Raw genomic sequence first — 21,478 nt, forward strand, 5'->3', positions numbered from 1 at the left:
TTGCATTGTCTTATTGTTGAACTAATCAACTATTAGCCATCAATAGGAACCCAATCCAACTCCTCTCCTCTGCGCACACAAACGTCCCTCCCATAAACACAGCTCTACTCTCATGGCAACTTCTGAGTAGAAGAAGGAGGGTCAGCCAAAGTGGACAGACAGGGAGGAGCGGATGTGGTAGGGGACTGAACTAGATTAAAAACTCACAAATTATAAGCTATTAGTCATAAAGTTGCTCAATACATTGGAATATCAGACATACAAAGAACTGCAAGCAAAGAATCCATATTTCATGTTCCCAAATACCATTTCAGCACAGACGAGGAGAGGAGACAGCAATTTAATGGGGGAATGTCTTATATTATAATGGTCCTTCTCCAAAGTTGGGCAAGCTCTGGAGGTTTTCCCAAACCCCTGGTGCAGATTTTCAGGAGCTGCATGTGGAAGGAAAGATGGGGAAGTGTGTTGCATCAGGAGAACTGCAACGTTTGTGGAGGGAACCCAGCAGTTTACACATAGTAATACACAAATTATAAGCTATTAGTCATAACATTAGGACCTCTTTCTACTCCTCTGACACATTGCATAGGTCTGGGGTTATTATAAGCTCCCTCCCCATTCCCGATCCCACCCACTACAAGTCTCCAACTGTCCAGCAAAGTGGGAGGAGCCAGGAGCAATCCATTCATCCTCTTGGCCTTACAAGTAAGATGGGTTTAAGGTGAAGAAAATCGTAATCTGTGAATTTAAAATATATTGCTAAATGGGGGCCAATTTTGTGGTCTGAAGCAAATATTGATAAGAAGTCAGTATTTTAATAGCCACATTTTTCTCCCTGTAAATTGTAGCATGTTTTAGATGAAGCTTTTTCCTTTTCTCTCCCTGCCATTTTTTTTTGTACCGTCGTACAACTGTTTTCCCCCTTGATTGTATTAACAACCTTATCAATAGAAACAGCAGTTGGCAAGCTTTCTGGTTATTAAATTAAGGTCTGTGTGTACTGTCTGTGAATAAAAAAAGGCAAAACAATATTCCCATGTTATTTAAAGGTGATGATATAAATATTTTAAATAAATGACTGGGATGCAAAAGAGATATTGGAGAATTACAAAATGTGTACAAATCATAGAAGTCCCTGCTGTGGGGAAACTTAACACATTTGATCCTGGGGTATGAGCTGGAGGTATATGAGGCCAGTAGCTTTCTGAAGCTAAGCAGCTCTGTGTCTGGATAGGTGAATGACTCTGTGGGAACCACATGTTAGGTGTCATAGAATGATTTGGAGAGTTGGAAGGGACCATAAAAATAATCTAGTCCAGCCCCCTGCAATGCAGGAATGTTTCACCCAGTGTTGGGCTTGAACCCACAACCCTGAGCTGAAGAGTCGGACACCCTACCCACTAAGCTATCCCTCAGGTCATGACAGAAGAAAGGAAGGGTAGAAATGTAAAGGGGGCAGGATTTGGGCTTTTAATAACTATGATTAAGAAAAAAGAACACTAATACCCAGTGAAACGCCTATAAAGTTGCACCCATGGTGTAGAGAACAGTGAATGTAGATAACTTCTGCCCCCCTCTGAGAAAACTGGAACTCTGTGCCATTAAATCGGAAGCATTTCCTCACATAACACACAATTTATTGAAGATGTGTAAAAAGATTAGGCACGTTAATGGGGGATATGGTCTCCCCACACATGTCAGTTGTGTCCTTGGTTAGAGCTTCAGCTTCAGAGGCAGCCTGCCCCTGTCGACCAAATGCCAGGGAGGAACAGCGAGAAAGGCCTCACGTCTCGCCTGCAGGCTTCCCAGGGGCACGTTGGCCCCTGTGAGAAACAGGAAGCTGAACTCCATGGGCCTTCAGTCTGATCCCGTGAGAGCTCCTCTTGTGCTCTCCATAATGACAAGAATGGATAATTATTGTTGCCTCTGCTTCATATACGGTACATTATAAAATGAATTTATTTTTTTAAAAAAACTACACCAAAAGAAGACACCAAAAATCTCTATGACAAGAGCAGCAGCTAAGCTGCTCCTCCTCCTCCTCCGTTTCAGTCTCACTGACAGCTTAGCTCTGAGCTGGGAAGAGGTGAGTCAGACAAGAGCTGCAGTCCAAGCAAGAGAGACAGAAGCTCCCTGCTGCTGCTCAGGCAGTGAACTTTCACAACTCCCCCTGACAAGAGGGTCCTTTCCTACAGGTGAGCCTTACCTCTCTTTATGTTAATAAGTAGCTATGAAAATGGGTCAGCAGGAAACCTAGGCAGTATACCTTGTTCTTGTCAATTTATTAAGCCTGTGCACACTTACCTGGGAGTAAGCCACGCTGGAAACTATTGGAACATCCTTCTGGATAGACATGTGTAGGATTGTGCTTTAATGCTCTTATATCTGAAAACTTTTTTTAAGGGTTGGGGAAGCGGAGCATCTAAATAGCTGTTCCTGACATTTTAAAGGAAAGACGTGGCTGTGGTTAAGAGTTCTCTGAAATAACCAAGCTGGTTTGTGACATTCGGTGAGGATGAATAAAGTACTTAAATAGGTTGTAAGAAAAGATGTAACTGGTTTTCTTATCTTGATCTGGTTGTAGCATGTTAATTTACCTGGGATATGGCTCAGTGGGACTTATTTACAAGTAGATATGCATAGGATTGTATTGTAAAAAAACTCATTTAGAAGATGAATGTATGTACGAACTTCAAAAGAGCACTTGCTATCAATGTTACCTGCTGTTTTATATCCTGAGGAAAAGACAAGTTTGCTAACTAACTCCAGGATAGTGACTAAACCGCTTTATTGGAAATAGGCTCTAAAACATTAGGCATGCGAAAAGCCTTACAGAAATATAGTTTTTCATCTGCTCCCAGGTCTTGTCTCTAGAGCTCCCCAGCTTTCTGTAAAACCAGGACTAGAATTCTAGTGAACTGGAACACATAAAACACAGACCAGACAGATTCCTTAACTTTACGGCAGACAGGGGTGCCAAACTGCTTTGAAAAATCAGGAACTGAAAAATATGCACAACACCCCATTCCTGACTTTTGGGACAGCTGTCTGGGCCTGTGAACTGGTGTGCCTTACTCCTCAAGGTGTCAGTTCCCAATTCCACCACCATTCTTTCCGTTGTCGGTCACTTAAGGAGTATGGAAAGAGAGCTGTAACTGGGGAAACCTTGAAGAAACCGCTCCCCTCAAATAAACAAGAGCAGGGGCAGCAAAATTAATTTTTGCCTAAGGCAGCAATTATAGCTCTGACTTCAGTCATTCCTTCCATCCAGCATAGTATTATTGGTCTATGGGACTGGTGCCATATCTCAAAACACATAGACTCATCACGAAAGAAGCCATTTTTAATTTTTTGGCCACAAGTTAATCCCGAGAAACCTTGAGATTGGGTGTTGGTTTCTCTGTTTCGAGCAGCAGCACAATTTTTATTTGCTGCTCATTTTAAACTCGTGCTTTGTCGCCTTCAGCATTGCCATGTCTGGCCCAATATGTGCTCAAGTCTCTGAGCCGTATTTGTGGGATTTCACTGCATGGGAAACACCCTTCCCCACACAGCTTACCAAAACCTCTTTCCCCTTTCCAGTCAGAGTCCTCTTTCAGTCCAATTTCCACCACAACACCCTCAATGAGAGACTTGGAGGCGTTTATTTATTTGCCCTTTGTTCCATCAAGCTGAGAATAGACCTTGGCCAGCTCAATACTATAAGCTTTGCCTGTCGTCTCCCCGGTTCAAAATTACTATTGTTTCTCTCTCCTTTAGCTCCCGTCCAAGGGCTGTTCCAGATGTGACACATTTCCTCAAGGAAAAAATAATTGCGTGTCAGAAATACTGTGCAAACAGCCCGTGGGCCTAATTGCGTGAGAAGATTTTTTGCCCTTCTATTTTTGCCACACTTAGGTATACTGTGGGGACCAGGCAACAGGAAACTGTGGCCTCTCAAGTAAATGTGTTTGCAGCAGGATGTATGTAGATGCACGTATGTCAGGTTAAATGAGCTCACTTTGGGGTGGGGGGGGCAGGGTCGGTGACAGACTCCTTCCATGACTTACGTACATGCATGTAGGGGAGCCCAGGGTACACAGCTGTATGTACAGAGGGTTCTCTGGGACTCCAATTCCCATCGGCATGGATGATGGTCAGGGATGATGGGCCCCACAATCCAACAATAGAGAGTCACAGGTTCCCCAGCTCTGCGCCAGCTTTCCTCAACCTTCAGTCTCCAGATAGTCTTGGATTGCAAACCTCCATCTTCCTCAGCCTGCAAGGGCAACAGTCAGAGACAAAGGAAACTGGAGTCTAAAAACATTTGAGAACCCAGGTCGTTGTGTGTAATTGGGAACCCTTTTTCTGCTGGGGTCTCAATTGTTTGTAGGGAGTCCTCTCTGCATACAACTTTACAAGCAGGGGCCTGCTCCTGCTCCTGTTTCAATAAATGGAGGACAAGTCCAGCATCACAATGTCCACTGTTCTTGCCACTACATCGCCCCAATGCGCAATCATTTCATACAGGAGTTAAGTGAAGAGTTCTGTCACCTCAGGAGGCAATATTTGCTTTCTAGGAGCAGCATGGGAAGAGCTCCTGGTGGCAGTTTGGATATTAATGTATTTGATAAGGTAGGTGACTCGTGTTAGAGTCTCTAGGCCTCAGTTGTGTTTTTTTATTAAAATAAACAGTTGAGTTCCATCCGTAAGTAGCAGTGTCTGTATTTACTAAGAGTCTGAGGACCCTTCTGGCTGTTGTACAAAAGCCGCAAGGGCTATTAGCTCCTTCATGAGTGTGGGCGAGACATCAGGTTAAAACTCTGCTGCTGCAGAGGGATTTTGGAATAAAAGACTATCAGCTGTGCATATTCCCTAGCTGATTCTTACTGTAGTGACTACTGCTAATGGGTTTTGCAGTATTGTTGGGTGTGCTGCATTTTTAAAACTGTATTGTTTTTGGTATTAAGTCACCTTGTGGAAAGGTGTGGTATTTGTATCCTTAAAAAAAAAAGACCATCTACAGGTGTTTTACATGCCTTCTTGATGGCCATCTTCAAATATCTGAAGGGCTGTCACATGGAGGAAGATTTTCTTCTGCTCTGGAGGGTAGGACTCAAACCAATGGCTTCAAGTTGCAAGAAAGGAGATTCTGACTAAACATTTGAAAAAACCTTCTGACTGTAAGAGCTGTTCGGCAGTGGAACAGACTTCCTCGGGAGGTGGTGGACTCTCCTTCCTTGAAGGTTTTTAGCCAGAGGTTGGAAGTCCATCTGTCATGGATTTATTAGCTGAGATTCCTGCATTTCAGGAGGTTGGACCCTTTGGGTCCCTTCCAACTCTAAGATTCTATGATTCTGCTACACAAAAGTGCTTTTATGTATAAAATCTGAAATTTTATATTGTCTGCTGAATTAGAGGCAATAGATAGGGAAGGTCCCATGGGCTGTACTGAGGAATTTTGTTCTTCTTATGAATACTGGAACAGTTTAAGCATTTAAAAAAATACATTAAATTAAAATAAATTTAAAGATACTAGTTTTGATGGGCCAAACTGACCAGCCAAGTACTCTCTTTCCCCTCCAACCACAGAGAGCTTGAGCCAGATATCTGGTGCAGAGTCCTACCTAAAAATACCTGGAGGAGAAATACTACTGCCATAGTCAAAATAAAAAAATTCCTTCCAGTAGCACCTTAAAGACCAACTAAGTTAGTTCTTGGTATGAGCTTTCGTGTGCATGCACACTTCTTCAGATACACTGAAACAGAAGTTGCCAGATCCTTCTATATAGTAAGAAGGTGGGGAGGGGTATTACTCAGAAAGGTGGTGGGAATGGGAGATTGGCAGATACTGCCATAGTCTTAGACCACCCTTGGATCAAATGGTACACCAAGCAGGCATGTCTTTGGTCCTCCTCAATCTGATCACTTTTTGAATAACTTGATTTTTAAAAATTGCATCCTGAGCCCGTTTTCATTATCTTTGCACAATTTGTGGGCATGATTTTACGCTTTCATCTAAGACAATAAATTTGAACACCTATGAATATGATTGCAATCAGTGTTGCACTATTCCCCATTAAATCAGAACAGCTTCAAAAAGAATGCCGTGCTGGCCACATACAAGTCAAGATGAACTATTTGCATTACAGGTTTCAGCTGTTGAATGGACTGTTGAGTAGATAATCTGTGATAGGAACCCCAAGGCCAGCACTAGGCTGCCTACGCCTAAATCCAGCCCAGCTAGGAGGAATGGCAAGTTCAGAAAAAAGTGTCCTCAAGATGGCTAGAGCTCTGGGTCTGTACATAGATGGAGTCAGTTATCTCTTGTGAGAACCTATACAGCCAAGAATGGGAGTTACAATGCAGGCCTAGATTTCCATTGTTGGCTATGTACTGCCGCAGCTTAGCTTTCTCAACACAATCCCAGACACATCCTTTCAATTGCCCAGACACATCTCCAATTAGTGACTAAAAATATGTCGCAACGTTAGAATACAAATGCGAATGTTTTTATGAGCAGCAGACATCAACCTTTTCCAATCCAAAACCTATCCTTATTTCAAACTGCAACACTGGAACCATTAAACAAAAAACCCCCCCACAAAAAATACCATCTCTCTGGGTTGTTGTTTTTTACTTTAGGTTACTGTACGTGATGGAAGTGCAGGTTCCTTTATCCGTAATAGTGGCAAAGAAAAATAAATTTTAGTCAGTGGAACTTGGCATGAAGGGTCAAAGCAGGACCTATTAAGATATTTTCTTCAGAACTATTAAGAAACACACACAAAATTGCCAATTTTTAACATGGGTCTAGGAGGGCAATGCAGGGAATTATAGGCCAGTTGCCTTAATTATAGAAAAAAATGGTGGAAAACATTATTACATATAAACCCAGCACCCTCATACCTAGTATTGCTCAGAAATTCTAAGAAACCAAAACATCAGTGCAGTTTGAAACCAGCAATTAAAATCAACGCTTAATCTCAGGAACCATCATGCAAAATTTGGTTACGATCTCTTACGAGGTGTCTGAATGCATAAAAAACAGACAAGCAGCTTTCCATAATTTATAGTAAATTATTAAATGTGCAAGTCTTACTGAAGAAGAATCAACATGGCTTCCGCGAAGGTAGGTTCTGTCTTGCCAGCCTTTCAGAGTTCTTGGACTGTGTCAATAACCATGTGGAGAGAGGGGTGATCTGACAGACCAGTAATGAGAAACCTGTGCCCTTCCAGATGTTGTTGGACTCTGCATGGCCAGTGGTCAGGGATTAAGGGAGTTGTAGCCCAGCAACTTCTAGAGGACCAAAGGTTCCCCCATCCCTGTAGTAGCAGACATTGTGTACTTAGACTTCCAAAAAGCTTTGGACAAAATCTCTCATCAAAAGCTCCAGCAAACCTAGCGCAGTCCAGGTGAGGTCACAGCTGGTACATCATATGCCTATATTGACAGAAGTAGTCAGGGTAGTGACAGCTTTCAAGTTGAGACTGAAGATTAAAGGGTCACATCCTGATAATACAGACATGATGCATGATCCAACTCAACTCAAACTGAGGAGCACAGAATGAGTATGTTGATATGAAATGAAAGTTGGTCACCCTATGATTTCCCTTCCTCGCAGTATTTTCATTTTTACCCCCTTATTCTATTCAAAACAAACCATGTCCACCATTCTGTGTACTTTCATGTAACTCTTCGGCTATTTAGCCGTTGTTATGAATGGAAGCCCAGTCAACTGTTTCAGTAGCCTTTTCTATCTGAATTTGCTCTTCTCTGGAAATGCTGCCTCCAATAGTTCTGTATGTCTGTTGTGGGTGTTGTGATGTACTTTTAGGTTTCCTGCTGCCCTTCGTCTGAGCTTTGCTAACTGCCATTTTGCAACAGACCCTTAAAGGTGAATCAGACAGGCTAGGACCAGTCAGGAAAATAATTAGTCATCTACGTTTGTTCTTTTAAGGAACAAACGTCGGGTGACACAAGGCCGGCACAAGCATGCTTGTGTCAGAAGTATACCTAAATATATCATTAAAAATGTAATAGAACTCTGGGACATTTTGCTGCTGTCCAGCAACTCAAAGCGTGGCTGCTGTCTGCGCCTTGTCCTATCCAGGGCAACGCAATGGCAGTCTTCCAAAGTCCTCTGTCCCCAATGTGGCTCTGGAAAGTGGTTAGCTGTATTAAAAGAGGTTGCTGCAAGGTGTACAGGCTGTGCTGTTGGAGAACATGCCCGGCTTCTTGTGAGAGGCCAGATAATCAAATGCCTTTTAGAAAGAAGGGGGGAAAGATGAGCAGGAGTGTAACACAGAGATGTACAAAATTAAGCATGGTGTAGAGAAAGTGGATTGAGAGATGTTTTACCCCTCTCACAGTGCTAGAACCTGGGGGTTGTCCAATGGGCGGCTTCCAACATACAAAAACATAATAAAACATTAAATATTAAAAAAAACTTCCCTAAACAGGACTGCCTTCAGATGTCTTGCAAAGGTTGTATAGTTATTTATCTCCTTGGCTTGGGGGTTGCATAACACCATACCCTCCAACATTTCTCCGATGAAAATAGAGGTGTCCCTTCCAACATTTCTCTGATGAAAATAAGGGGACGTTCTAAGGAAAAGCGGAACATTCCAGGATCAAATCAGAAACCAGGACTTCTGTAATTCTGGGACTGTCTCTGGAAAATAGGGACACTTGAAGAGTCTGGACATGTCCATATTTAGGGCACCATATCTAATTCTGATTGACCTGTATCAGAACAGTTACCTTAGAGCTGGGAAAGGTAAGCCAAAGGACGATTAATTCCCAACATATATTTGGATGGTAAGGTTCATCTTAGGTGATAGTGTTCAAAACGTCTGGATTCAGCAGCACCTTTTCAGTCTAACTGACTTTTAATACAGCATCAATGTTCCTAAGTTACACCCTGAGGAGCAATTTCCTTTTGGTGAAAGGCTTCTGTATGTGAGGCTTTTATCAGGAGGGAAAAATGATCTTCATCATTGGATGTTTGTTTATGAACATAATCTCTTTTCTCGGATGATTTACCGTAGCGCTTGTGCAGGTTGACTGAGCTGCTGATAATTGGGAAGGAGGGAGAACCACATCCTAACAGATGAAAAATCAAGCAGATTTTTTGAATTTCTTAAGCTCTTTAATGACGTTAATCTTACGTTCTTATCTGATTTGGGGGAGGCAGTGTACCTCTTTGAGACATTAAATCTTAAGCCCAGAGGAGATTGCTTGTGTTTGTGCATTCTTGATTCTAAAATACTGCTCTAGCAAAGTTACCGGGTTGTGTGGCATAGTATGTGTATGCTTTCGATGGCCTCAGAGAAAGAGACTAAAAGCAGCAATGGGAACAAGAATGGAGAAGCTTATGTGGGCAAACAATGTGGGCAGGGAGGTTGCAGGGTTGCTTCCAACTGCTGGGCATTTGAAAGACCTTTTGTTGCTTATTTCATTTATGCCACGGAATGAACACACACACACACACACACACACACACACACACACACACCAGTGGAGCAAACCAGAGATATTTCCAAATTATGCAGACTTTCTATAGAGATATAATTGCCACTCCCAGCTCAAGCTCTGAGATGTTTAAAGGATGACTCACAGACCCAGCCAGCTGGCAGGTGTCAGTGCTGAAGGCCCCTGGTACCTAATGAGATGCCAAGTGCTGGAGGTCTTCAATGATCAATGTGGTAGACTACGCCCCTCTTTCCTGCCTAAGTACTTCTCTCCTGACCTGGCAGTAATAGAAACAGCGGAGTGGGAGGAGAGAACCTTTTGGTCCATTTCTTCCATGACTGCCAATCTAGGGAGGTCAGTTGTGGCAAAGACTAAGTAGGCTGCCAAGTAGACGAAGCATGCTCCCTCCTCTAACCTGGAATAGGAGGCAAATATTTACAAGGGGAAGCAGAGATGGCATCCAGCTTACCTGTCCCTCCCCAGAGTCCAAATTACTTGCTTTTCCCTCTCAAATCCCAGTCACACACACATGAACCAAGTAACTAGGCATGTGAGAGGTTGGGATAACCCTGAGAATTTTCACACAAATACACCCAAGACCATAGATGTCAACGTTCCCCTTTTTTTAAGGGAAATTCCCTTATTCCGAATAGGATTCCTCGCAAGAAAAGGGAAAAGTTGACAGCTGTGCCCAAGACCCCAACAGTCAAATGTTATGATATTTATTAAGAATGGTTTTTTTAAAAAAAGGGGGGGGGAGAAAAGACGGAAGAGAACAAACGGAAGAGGTAGAAAGTAGCTTCTAGAAAATAACAAAAACAACCTTTTAGTTCAAGTTTCTGCTAATATAGCTGCTTTGCAAACAGGTTTCTGGACTGCTGTTTTCTCCCACCCAATTATTTTTTTAATATCTCTCGCTTCCTATTGCATAACCTCTTCTTAAGTAAAGCCCCATCTGAACTAAGAGGGTTTATTGTCTTTCTTTGCCTGAGACCCAATACCAGTTTCATACCACCAACAGCTGACTACTTAGTATCAAAGGTAAAAATGCCATTTCCCCCAATAAACAAAGTGTGTGGCCTTGGGGAAACCACTTGGAACAGTTTCAGTTCCTCCTCTGTAAAATGGGGAAAATAGCAACATGCTCTTCCGAAGTTGTTGTGTGAGTAAACACAGTCACAATTGTGTCAAACACTGAGAGCTAAAATACATACCTCTTATGCAGCTGCAATCTTGGTCTTGTTTGTTTAGGCAGAATTGGCGGGCAGCATTCACTTAAAGAGCTTTTTCTGGTTTTGTTTGCTAGCTATATTTGGACTTAATCCATGGTTCACATTACAAATTGCCAGCAGTATTACATCTGTTGGTGCAGAATTGAACTGAGAGGAAATGATTTGGTTAAACACAATAGCATCTGGATCTAGAGGAAACAGACTAAAGGGAACTCCCATTAAATACTTCGTTTTCACAGGACACGATAAAAATGGACTCAAATTATTTCCATTTGACTGTAGGCAGGTTGCCTAATGACCAGTCTTCTTTTCTGCAGGTAATTTTCCTTTGACTACCTCCCAGAGCAGATCAGATCAGAAGAATATTTATTTGCATCAGCCGCTAGCCATAGCAATAAAATAAAATACAATGTACTGAAGATAGAGGTAAAAATATCCTGGAGGTTTACATCAATAATCAAATAATGGATCTTATTCTAATTGCCCCTGCTATTTTTTCTACAGTTTTTGCTGTCTCCTGGTTATCTTGAACTACCTCCCATATTAGCCAGTGTATTGTAGCTTCTTCTTCAAAACAGTAGTGGATCCTTCCAGAATATCTCAGGAGCTCTTCTCAAGATGGCATCATAACAAAATAGGGGCCTTCACATTTAGGCACCTTAGAAGTGCTGGGTCACACAAGTGGCACCACCAAACGGATCTAACATGATTGAGAGTCTGGGCTCTGCACTGTCAACATCCATAAACAAAACTGCACACCCAAAAACATTTCAATATGCTTTTAGTTGTTGATGGTGGTCTGCAGTTCTAAGACTGTCTCAAGGCAAATCTTTAAAAAATGTAGTATAAACACTGACAACTGGGAAACACTGGCCTGTGAGCGCTCCAGTTGGAGAACAGCCTTTACCAAAGGTGTCATGGGCTTTGAAGACACTCGAATTCAGGATGCAAGGGAGAAACATGCTAGGAGGAAGGCATGCTTGGCAAATCCACACCATGATCAACTTCCGCCCCGAAACCAATGTCCTCACTGTGGAAGGACGTGTGGATCCAGAATTGGCCTCCACAGTCACTTACGGACTCATTGTTAAAACCGTGTTTATGGAAGACAATCTTACTCGGCTACGAGTGATCACCAAAGAAGAAGCAATTCTAACATTCTTACTCCTGCTGTGTTTTTGTCACCCTGGTGTGGACCGGGATGCAATGCTGCTATCTTATTTTCTTTTAAAAATACTCAAATATATACATAGAAGTTATAAGGTGGAAATGAAGGAATAACATGTTTGTGTAATTTTTGCGTTAAAACTTTTGATCCTGTCGAAGATCTACACATGATGTAAGATAAATGCATTTTTAAAAACCCTGCAGCAATGGATTTAGTTGATGCTTACTCTTACCTTTCTGTCTCAATATACAAAAAAAGACCTTCCTGATCTTACACAATTTGTGAAGTTTTGCAACCCTTTGGTTGTGCATTATTCAAGCTGCTTAGCCTTAAATGAATTCGATGTGAGGTAACTTGTTGACGATTATCTCCTTGCTGAGGTGGTTCAGTGCTTGTTGGCATGCGCCCAGTTCTCTTTTTAGTTGGTTTCCTGTTTAGCATTGGTTATTTAATTGCATGTTAGGAGCACAACATCCAGCCTTTGAAGCTGTGCCTAGTAACGTTCAGGTTCAGGGTTTATTGTTTTCTAAAAGAAAACTTAATTTTCTTTGGATTTTAAAAATTTGTTAATTCTCATGGGGGTGTGTGTGTGGAAATAAACACCAAAAAAATTAGGAAGATTTATTGAAATAATGTTATAATATAGTCAATAGTATTTATGATGTCATATTTTTGGTCCTGACTCCTTGTATATCTTATCTGACAGTGACAGGTTGAAGGCTATGCAGGACACTTCAAAGTCCAAACCCAACCAGAACACATACTGCCTATCCAATAGGAGAGCAAGCTTTTACTGCAGTTGCACTAAATATTATCCAAGTTCAATACAGTGGTACTTAATTCGTTCCGGAGGTCCGTACTTAACCTGAAACTGTTCTTAACCTGAAGCACCACTTTAGCTAATGGGGCCTCCTGCTGCTGCTGTGAGGCCGGAGCACAATTTCTGTTCTCATCCTGAAGCAAAGTTCTTATCTGAAGCACTATTTCTGGGTTAGCGAAGTCTGTAACCTGAAGCGTATGTAACCTGAAGCGTATGTAACCCGAGGTACCATTGTATTTGTTTGTAAAGTAGCAATTTTAATGCAAGCAAGTAAGTCATGGGGAGGGTGGAGACACTCATACAATATGCTGCATTCTCTGTGTCACTTTCTTCTTCTTTGTCCTCACTGCCATTTGCTTCATTTGCCATGTAATTCTTTGGTGATCCTCATTATTTTGTTTTAGCTGTATCCGCAAACTGTCCATTCAACACAGTTCATAACAGTAGGGAAAGATTGGAAACAGGAAATATGAATGGAGTCGCAGTGCGGTATTGTAGGGCTATACCCCAAGTCTGCTTTATACATTCTGAGAAGTTGCATGCAAAAATACTGTCCTACCATTCACAGTCAGAATTGTCATATAAATGGTATGATACCTGGAAAAGGAAGCTGAACAGACAAGGGAAATTCCAAGTGCAAACAGTTCAGTCTCTTAGTAGATGCAATGAGTAATATAACATTTTGCGGGGATGACTAATTAGCCTCTTGTTTATGTTTCATTTAAGCATTGCAGTAGTGTTTAAAGTCATCGTTTTCAGATTATAATGAAACACACACACTTATGTAATTATTTTGAAATATGTTGGGGTCAATTTCAACGCCAAAGGATGTAGTTCCTATTCATGGAAGCCACCACAAAGCTTAGAAATTTTTCTCTCTTTAGGAAACTGGAACCTGGAACAAGGAAAGCAGAGGAGGGCTCCTCCTTTCCTTCACGTGTTCTGGTCCTTTTCTTGCCAGCAACAAGCCATGGCTGGCAATACTGGACACTTTGATCCCAATCAAGAAAACATTTGTCAAAGCTGTCCCATTGAAACCAATGGAACTTAGTTTATTTGCTACTAACCTAAGTCCAACTGCTTTAAAAACAACTCACTCAGAATAACCTAAATTATAGGTAAAGGTAAAGGTAAAGGGACCCCTGACCATTAGGTCCAGTTGCGGATGACTCTGGGGTTGAGCCAGAAAGGTACCTATCCACCACCCGTGTCCCTACTCTGAGAGTAATTAAGGGAGGCATCAGCCATTCCATGGCTGACTTTTGCAATTAAAATATACCACTTGATATGTACTGAGTTGAATAGGATCCAAAATGTCTGATTGGTCCTCGAACAATGCAGCAGTATGATTTGTCCACAGGAGTCACCCAATCCAGCTCCAGGTGGAAGTGAATCCACAACCTGATTGGCCTACAGGAGAATCCTGGAATTAGCCAATCACGTGCAGCCCATTGTGTAAATAATGTATATAAAGCAGATATTGCGGGGGAACTTCCATTCCTTCTCACCACTACAAGCTGAATAAAGAGCATGAAATCCACTCTCGACTCCGAGTATATTTCACCACTACTTCTGATCTTGCTATTCTGGACTCTTCGGAGAGGCCTTTTCTGCAACACTATGCCATATTATAACTCAGCAAGAAGAAGCGAGCCAGCAAGTACCCAGAGCAAAAATCACAACCACTCTCCTCCTCCTCTTCTCCTGATGCTTGTGCACTACCCAGAACACTACCTAGGCTCATCGTTTGTCTCGCTACCAGCAAATAACAAATTGCAACCAAAGTTTAGAGGGAGGCAAATCATGAACCCATAACACTGTCATATCAGCGCATAACCGGCAAAATAGCCATTATTTTCAACCGAGGTACCTGCATGCTTGCTCATTCTTGCTAAGCCATGGTTTGGTTAAGTGCTACATGTGAATAAGGCAAAGAAAAAGTGTACCTAAAGCATTCTCATGTTACAACTTTAGTCATGGGAATGATTTGTAGAGGTTTTCCCGCCTATGGAAAGGGATGAATTAATAGTTAATAGCTATAATTTAGGGACGTGGGTGGCGCTGTGGGTTAAACCACAGAGCCTAGGGCTTGCCGATCAAAAGATTGGCGGTTTGAATCCCCACAACGGGGTGAGCTCCCGTTGCTCGGTCCCGTTGCTGCTCCTGCCTACCTATCAGTTCGAAAGCACGTCAAAGTGCAAGTAGATAAATAGGTACCCTCTAATCTTACCCTCTAATCTTACCCTCTAATCTTACCCTCAATTTCCTGAAAGGAAGCCTTGTTGAATTCAGTGGGGCTCACTTCTGAGTACACATGTATAAGATTGTGCTGCATTTTGTTTCATGTAGGATGCAATATAAGGACGCGGGTGGCACTGTGGGTTAAACCACAGAGCCTAGGGCTTGCCGATCAGAAGGTCAGCAGTTCGAATCCCCGTGACAGGGTGAGCTCCCATTGCTTGGTCCCTGCTGCCCACCTAGCAGTTCGAAAGCACGAAGTGCAAGTAGATAAATAGGCACCGCTCTGGTGGGAAGGTAAACAGCATTTCCGTGTGCTGCTCTGGTTCGCCAGAAGCGGCTTAGTCCTGCTGGCCACATGACCTTGAAGCTGTATGCCAGCTCCCTCGGCCAATAAAGCGAGATGAGCGCCACAACCCCAGAGTCAGCCACGACTGGACCTAATGGTCAGGGGTCCCTTTACCTTTACCTTTTTACTCTCAGACTCACTTTGGAATATTGTTCAAAAAGTTGGATTTGGGTCTGGATTATTTTTTGAAAGTGTACAATTTATGCCATGGATTGGTTGTGACCCTAGGAAGTCAGCATTTTCCCATTTTGGTTCCCCACCTGAAGAAACGGGGAAAATGGTGACTTGACTCAGTTTCAGATCAGGCAGGAACATTAAGAAGCTGAAAAGCACAAGCAAAAAGTAGTATATGACTGAGAATTGCCAGTAATATTTGCCCTAATCAGGTTTCCAAAATACAGTGGTACCTCAGGTTAAGTACTTAATTCATTCCAGAGGTCCGTTCTTAACCTGAAACTGTTCTTAACCTGAAGCACCACTTTAGCTAATAGGGCCTCCTGCTGCCGCCGCACCGCCGGAGCACAATTTCTGTTCTTATCCAGGGTTAGCAGAGTCTGTAACCTGAAGCGTCTGTAACCTGAAGCGTATATAACCCGAGGTACCACTGTACACAATGATAGTCACATGCAGCAGAAGAACAGAGTTGCGTACATTTTCCTCGCCACTGTGCACTGATGCTCTAGCAACGCTTGTCAGGGTTCACATTCATAGGGACAGCATACATGTGTTTAGCAGAATGAATGCCCTCAACCTGTGAACAGTTACTGAGGAGCTGCATGCAGTGTGATGGCAGATAATATTAAGTAAGCATGATCCCACTTCCCTCCTTCACATGGCTATTGTAGCTTATTTTTCAGTGTGCTTTAATAGGGGTGATGGTTAGGTTACAGAATGGTTATGGGGCTTATAGAGCAATCCTATGCATGTTTACTGAGAAGCAAGCCCCACTGTGCTCAGTTGACCTTTACTCCTGGGTAAATGTGCCGATGTTTATAAATGCACTAGTCAGAACATGGTACAGAGTGAGAATTATTATTGTGACATGAAGCTAGCAGAATATTAGAGAAGTCAGTCTGATTTGGAGGTATCCTAGTATTAGATTGTTCTTGAATATTATTCCGATGAGGATGCTGTGCAACACTCCCTTATTCCTAATGGCCATTTCCTGACACTGGAACTCTGAAGAGTACTAAAAAGACTGAGCTTATCTTCCTGCTTGCTGGTGTGTTAAACAATGGCATTGTTCAGTATTTTTGCATCCCTTTGAACCAACACATTTGCACCCAAGTTTGTTTCTACAAAGACAGATCTAAGGATGCTACAAGCTGCCTTTTATTGGCTGAATGTTCAAAGACAGTAGTTGAATATATCAGTACTGCAATCTTTTGCCGGGAAGGTAAAGAGAGGAATTTATTCCTAACTTCAGGGGACTTCTACATCAGTAGTGGCCAGGATGCAATGTACACAGGGATCCACAGACTCTAGGGGCCCCGCCAAACGCAGAAATTGGATTGGATTTTCATAGAAGGGAATTTTGTTGTATAATAAAATAGGTTCTGGTTTTTCCCTCTGACATTAACTTTAATATTATAGATGCATTTATAACATATGCATTCTGAAGATATGTACTCCATGTTTCAGTAGATTGCTTCTCATAACAGTCTTTCATTGCTATCAAAAGACATATTATTGGATATAGGTGTATAATCAAACTAAACAGGGGCCTCCAAATGCATTTAGCACTGAACTAAATCTGTTGTGGAGTGTCTGCAATTAATAGAAGATATACTTTCCTGCTGTTTAATACTATTTTAGTCAAGAGTGTTGAAAGAAAGAATACCTTACTTTGGTTTCTTGATTAGTTTCTTGATTATTCTTTATTATTCATGAGGGGTGTTGGGGGTTATTGTTTTGTTTTTGTTTTTATATATGTTGTGGTTTTATTTTGTATTTTTATCCTGTGAATTGCCCTGAGATTGATTAATTATAATGATGATGATAACCATAATAATAATGTTAAATGAATCTGTATTTTGATCTGGGAAGATTCCAACAGATTTTTAACAATTCTTAAAGGGGCCTCAGTACTCTAGGCATAGCTCTTCAATCAGAAAATATTTACTACCTGTAGGTAATCACAAAGTGCTGCTGCTCTGAATTACAGGGATATGCATAACTGGTAACTGCCAATACCAGTTGGATAAACTATAGTATGTGGTGGATTTAGTAACTCCCAGATGTGTAACAATTATGTATTCCTTATTTATCCCTAGTTTTAAGTTTACTTTTCCATGCTTGAAATCAAGAGAAAGCTAAAAAAGATTATTTAATGTGGTAGAATTACAAATGTTTATGAACAATATTCAAGGTATTATTGTTGGTGCATTTCATTAGAAGAATGTTACTGTGCTTTGTTTCCCCCCATACAGGTGTTCACAAGTACTGACACTGGTATGAAGAAAATGTAGAAAGAATGAAATGACAGACGATTAAAATTATGCCTGCCTTGCTGGGGCTTCCGTGGTCACTCTTTGCAGAAGATGGATGACTTTTCCGAGGACATCGCAAACGACAATAATACTCTGAATTGCACCATTGATCACACCATACACCAGACATTATCACCTGTGATATATGTCCTTGTCTTTGTAGTAGGACTCCCAGCCAATTGTCTCTCGTTGTACTATGCCTACTTGCAGGTGAAGGTCAAAAATGAGTTGGGGATCTACCTTTGCAATTTGACCATAGCAGATCTGCTTTACATCTTCTCCCTGCCCTTTTGGCTCCAGTATGTTTTGCAGCATGACAACTGGACCTATGATGAACTCTTATGCAAAATCTGTGGCATTGTCTTGTATGAAAATATTTACATCAGTATTGCCTTCCTCTGCTGCATCTCAATTGACCGTTACCTGGCTGTGGTGCATCCTTTTCGCTGCCATCAGTTTCGGACAGTGAAGGCTGCCGTGGTGGTGAGCATTGCCATCTGGACCAAGGAAATTCTGACCTCCTGCCTTCTTTTTACGCACGGTGAAGTGACTAAGGACTCGGAGAGCCATGTGGTGTGCTTTGAGCATTATCCCATCAAAACGTGGGAACACAACATCAATTATTACCGTTTCACGGCTGGTTTCCTATTTCCCTTTTGTCTGCTCATTTTCTCTTACTATGGCATTCTGCGAGTTGTCCGCAAGAGCCATGGCACTCAGAAGAAGAAGAAGATTCAAATTATACGTCTGGTGTCGAGCACAATTATCATTTTCTTGGTGTGCTTCGGACCATATCATGTTCTATTGCTGATACGCAGCATCTTTGAAAACAGCTGTGAATTTGCTGCCAGCATCTTTAACTTGTACCACATTACACTTTTGTTGACTACTTTTAATTGCGTTGCAGACCCAATATTGTACTGCTTTTCAAGTGAGAGTACCTATCAGTATTTTGCAAAATTAGGAGACACTTGTTTAAAGTGCCTAAGATGTATACAGACAGAAACCAAGGAATCCTACACAATGAGTACTCCAGAAACTGTAAAAAAAATCCGGGAGCAGGCGGAGCTGGACCCAGAGTTGTTAACTAAGTTACATGCTCATGAAGTGGAAGAAACATATATCAGCACTTTACCAAAGGAAGGAGTGATCTAACGCCTCTGTACATTTGCTCACTTCCCTTTTTGGAGTTTAGATGTATAGGAATTATTATATCTTGCAAAGAGGGACAATAGTTCAAAAAGGCAATCAACTGCACTATGCTGATATTCTTTTTTTTTTTTGTAACATAGTTTTCATTCATTTTCAGCTTTAATATGTTTTGGTTGCATTGAGATATACCTTTGTTAACATCAGAGCATATGATATGCAACAATTTCATAAAATTAAAACAATAAACACTCAGATAAGCATTTCTTTTTTTAAAATAATATTTATTACGGTTTCATAGGCAAATTTTAAACAAATTTTAAACATAAAATACATAAAACAGAGAGAATTACAGAAATAAGAAAGGATACAGAACAAAACACATATTCAACAAAAAGACAGTTAACAAAGTAAAATCCTAACAAACACCAATAGACCCACCCCGAAAAAAGAAAAAAAGAAATTATACCTCCAAATATTATATTTTGTTCACTAGTTTCTTGACCTCCTCGCACCTCCCTTTTTGTATTCCAGTTCAAATATTTAGTTCAGCAAGTTCTTGCCCTGTCGTTTAACCTTGTTCAACATCTTAAACTATAATAAAGATATAATTTCCGTCATTATCAATCCAAATTTACATATTCTTATTGATCTTATTACTAACACCACTTATTTTCAGTCCAACGTCTTTTTAACATTCATTAATTTTACAGTATTTCTGTAAATAGTCTTTAAATTTTTTCCAATCTTCTTCCACCGACTCTTCTCCCTGGTCTCGGATTCTGCCAGTCATTTCTGCCAGGCATTTCTGAATATATTAACAAAGTTGTGTCTAAGGGTATATACCAAAATTATTACAATTATTACAGATATGATATGATTTATAGCAACATGTATTGCTTAGATTGATGACCACAAGTTAAAGGTATTTTGTATCAATAACAATTAAAAATTATAGGATAGGACAGGGAGGAGGGAAGGTGGGGGGGGGGAGTACTTAATGCACACCAGACTGTGCTGTAAACTATGGGTACCACATGCTTCATTATTTGTGTAGCCAATAAAATCATACCAGACTGCTTAAAAATTGTTGTATTTCAATTTGATCCCTTGCTACTTTTAATTTTTGTGTCAGTTTTTCCATAGTTAATAGCTGTAATAATTTCCATTTCCTGGCAACAGTTGTTCAGGCAGTGGTTAAATTATGTTTTCTTTGTTTCTAATTCGCAACATATAATGACTATACAAGTTAAGAGGATCCAGTTCTGGGGTCATGAGGACTGTCTGACTTGTAATCAAAGATATTTCTGTAAATACATTTCCCCAGAACCTTTCTATTTTTGGACACTCCCACCACATGTGGTATGTCCCTATAGTGGGGCATCCTCCCCAACACATGGGAGAACTGTTTGGTTTTATATAGGCTAGGTGTCTAGGTGTTAAGTACTAGATGCACACAATTTTAAGGGCTCTTTTTTCTGGTCGTTGCCAATGCTTTTGTATATAGTGCCAATGTGTATGGTGCTTTTGTCTATAGTCTGTTCTATGTCAGTGGGTCCCTAAGTTCTAAACAACCATTTTGGTTTCCCTACACTGATATTCTTCATTCTATTTGGGGAATTCCTTAGTTCCTTTAAAGTCATTTAGAGCTTTACTCTAGAGCAGGCTAATTATACAAAGTGACTAATCATACATCCTATGCATATTGCTGACTCAGTCCTGTAAAATATTCTATCTGAAGACAGGACTTGTGGAAATAAATGTATTAGTGTTCCGGTATTGTTTTAAGAAATCTGAATGTAGTGAAGCATTATTTGACAGATGACCAAAGCATGATATTCAAATGATCATTTAGTTTAAGAGGTGGAATATAATCACATTTAAAAGTGCAACCTATATGTGGGATGTCTTGTCTATCAATCTGTGCATTAAAAAATTTCTGAAATGGTTCATATCACTACTCTTCAATGGGGGAAATGAGCAGCTAAATCATTGCATTAATGCAGCAAGAGAAAGGCCCTTAATCCTTTTTTTTTTTTTTTTGCAAACCATGGAAAAAGTTAGTATGTTGATCTGAATTAGTATAATTCATTATTCATAAAAGCATACCTGAAAGAATTCATACAGAAATCTGGTTCCATAAAGGTTACCCGTTCCCTACCACTGAGTTTCACAACTGATTGTGGACAATTAAACATATTTTAAGGACTCCCAAACAAGCTGAAGAACTGTTTGTAAATTCTGAGTCACAACTGAAATGCTACAGCTGTGGATTCCGGCTCTTAAACCATGCTTAGATGAGGATTATTGGGATTTCCATAACTAAAGCAGTAAGAATAGTGCATATTGTATGAGATTTTTAAGTGGCAATTAACAAAAAGCAGCGAAAAACCCAATGAAGAAAGTCAAGTTGTATATTGTTGCAAACAAAAACCATAGGGTCCAGGTGCTGGAATTAATATTTGGCAGGACAAAATCTTGATGAAATATGCTAGAACCGATTGCCAAAACAAAATGTATTCTAGCCCAGAAGAGGATTAATTTTGTTTAGCTTAACACTCAGTGTATTTTATAGTTCT

At 40.8% G+C, this 21,478-nt stretch overlaps 1 protein-coding gene across 1 annotated transcript; it reads left to right on the top strand.

The window, feature by feature from the left end:
- Positions 1 to 1,902: 1,902 nt before the first annotated feature.
- On the top strand, positions 1,903 to 20,846 carry GPR68 (G protein-coupled receptor 68). The gene is made up of 3 exons (XM_081174258.1): positions 1,903 to 2,195; positions 17,691 to 19,159; positions 19,702 to 20,846. The coding sequence occupies exon 2, from the start codon at positions 17,802 to 17,804 to the stop codon at positions 18,903 to 18,905; it is 1,104 nt and encodes a 367-aa protein (XP_081030384.1). The 5' UTR covers positions 1,903 to 2,195; positions 17,691 to 17,801; the 3' UTR covers positions 18,906 to 19,159; positions 19,702 to 20,846.
- Positions 20,847 to 21,478: the final 632 nt, after the last annotated feature.

This window comes from Podarcis bocagei (genome assembly GCF_964188305.1).
Source record: "Podarcis bocagei genome assembly, chromosome: 1".
NCBI classification, from domain to species: Eukaryota; Metazoa; Chordata; class Lepidosauria; order Squamata; family Lacertidae; genus Podarcis; species Podarcis bocagei.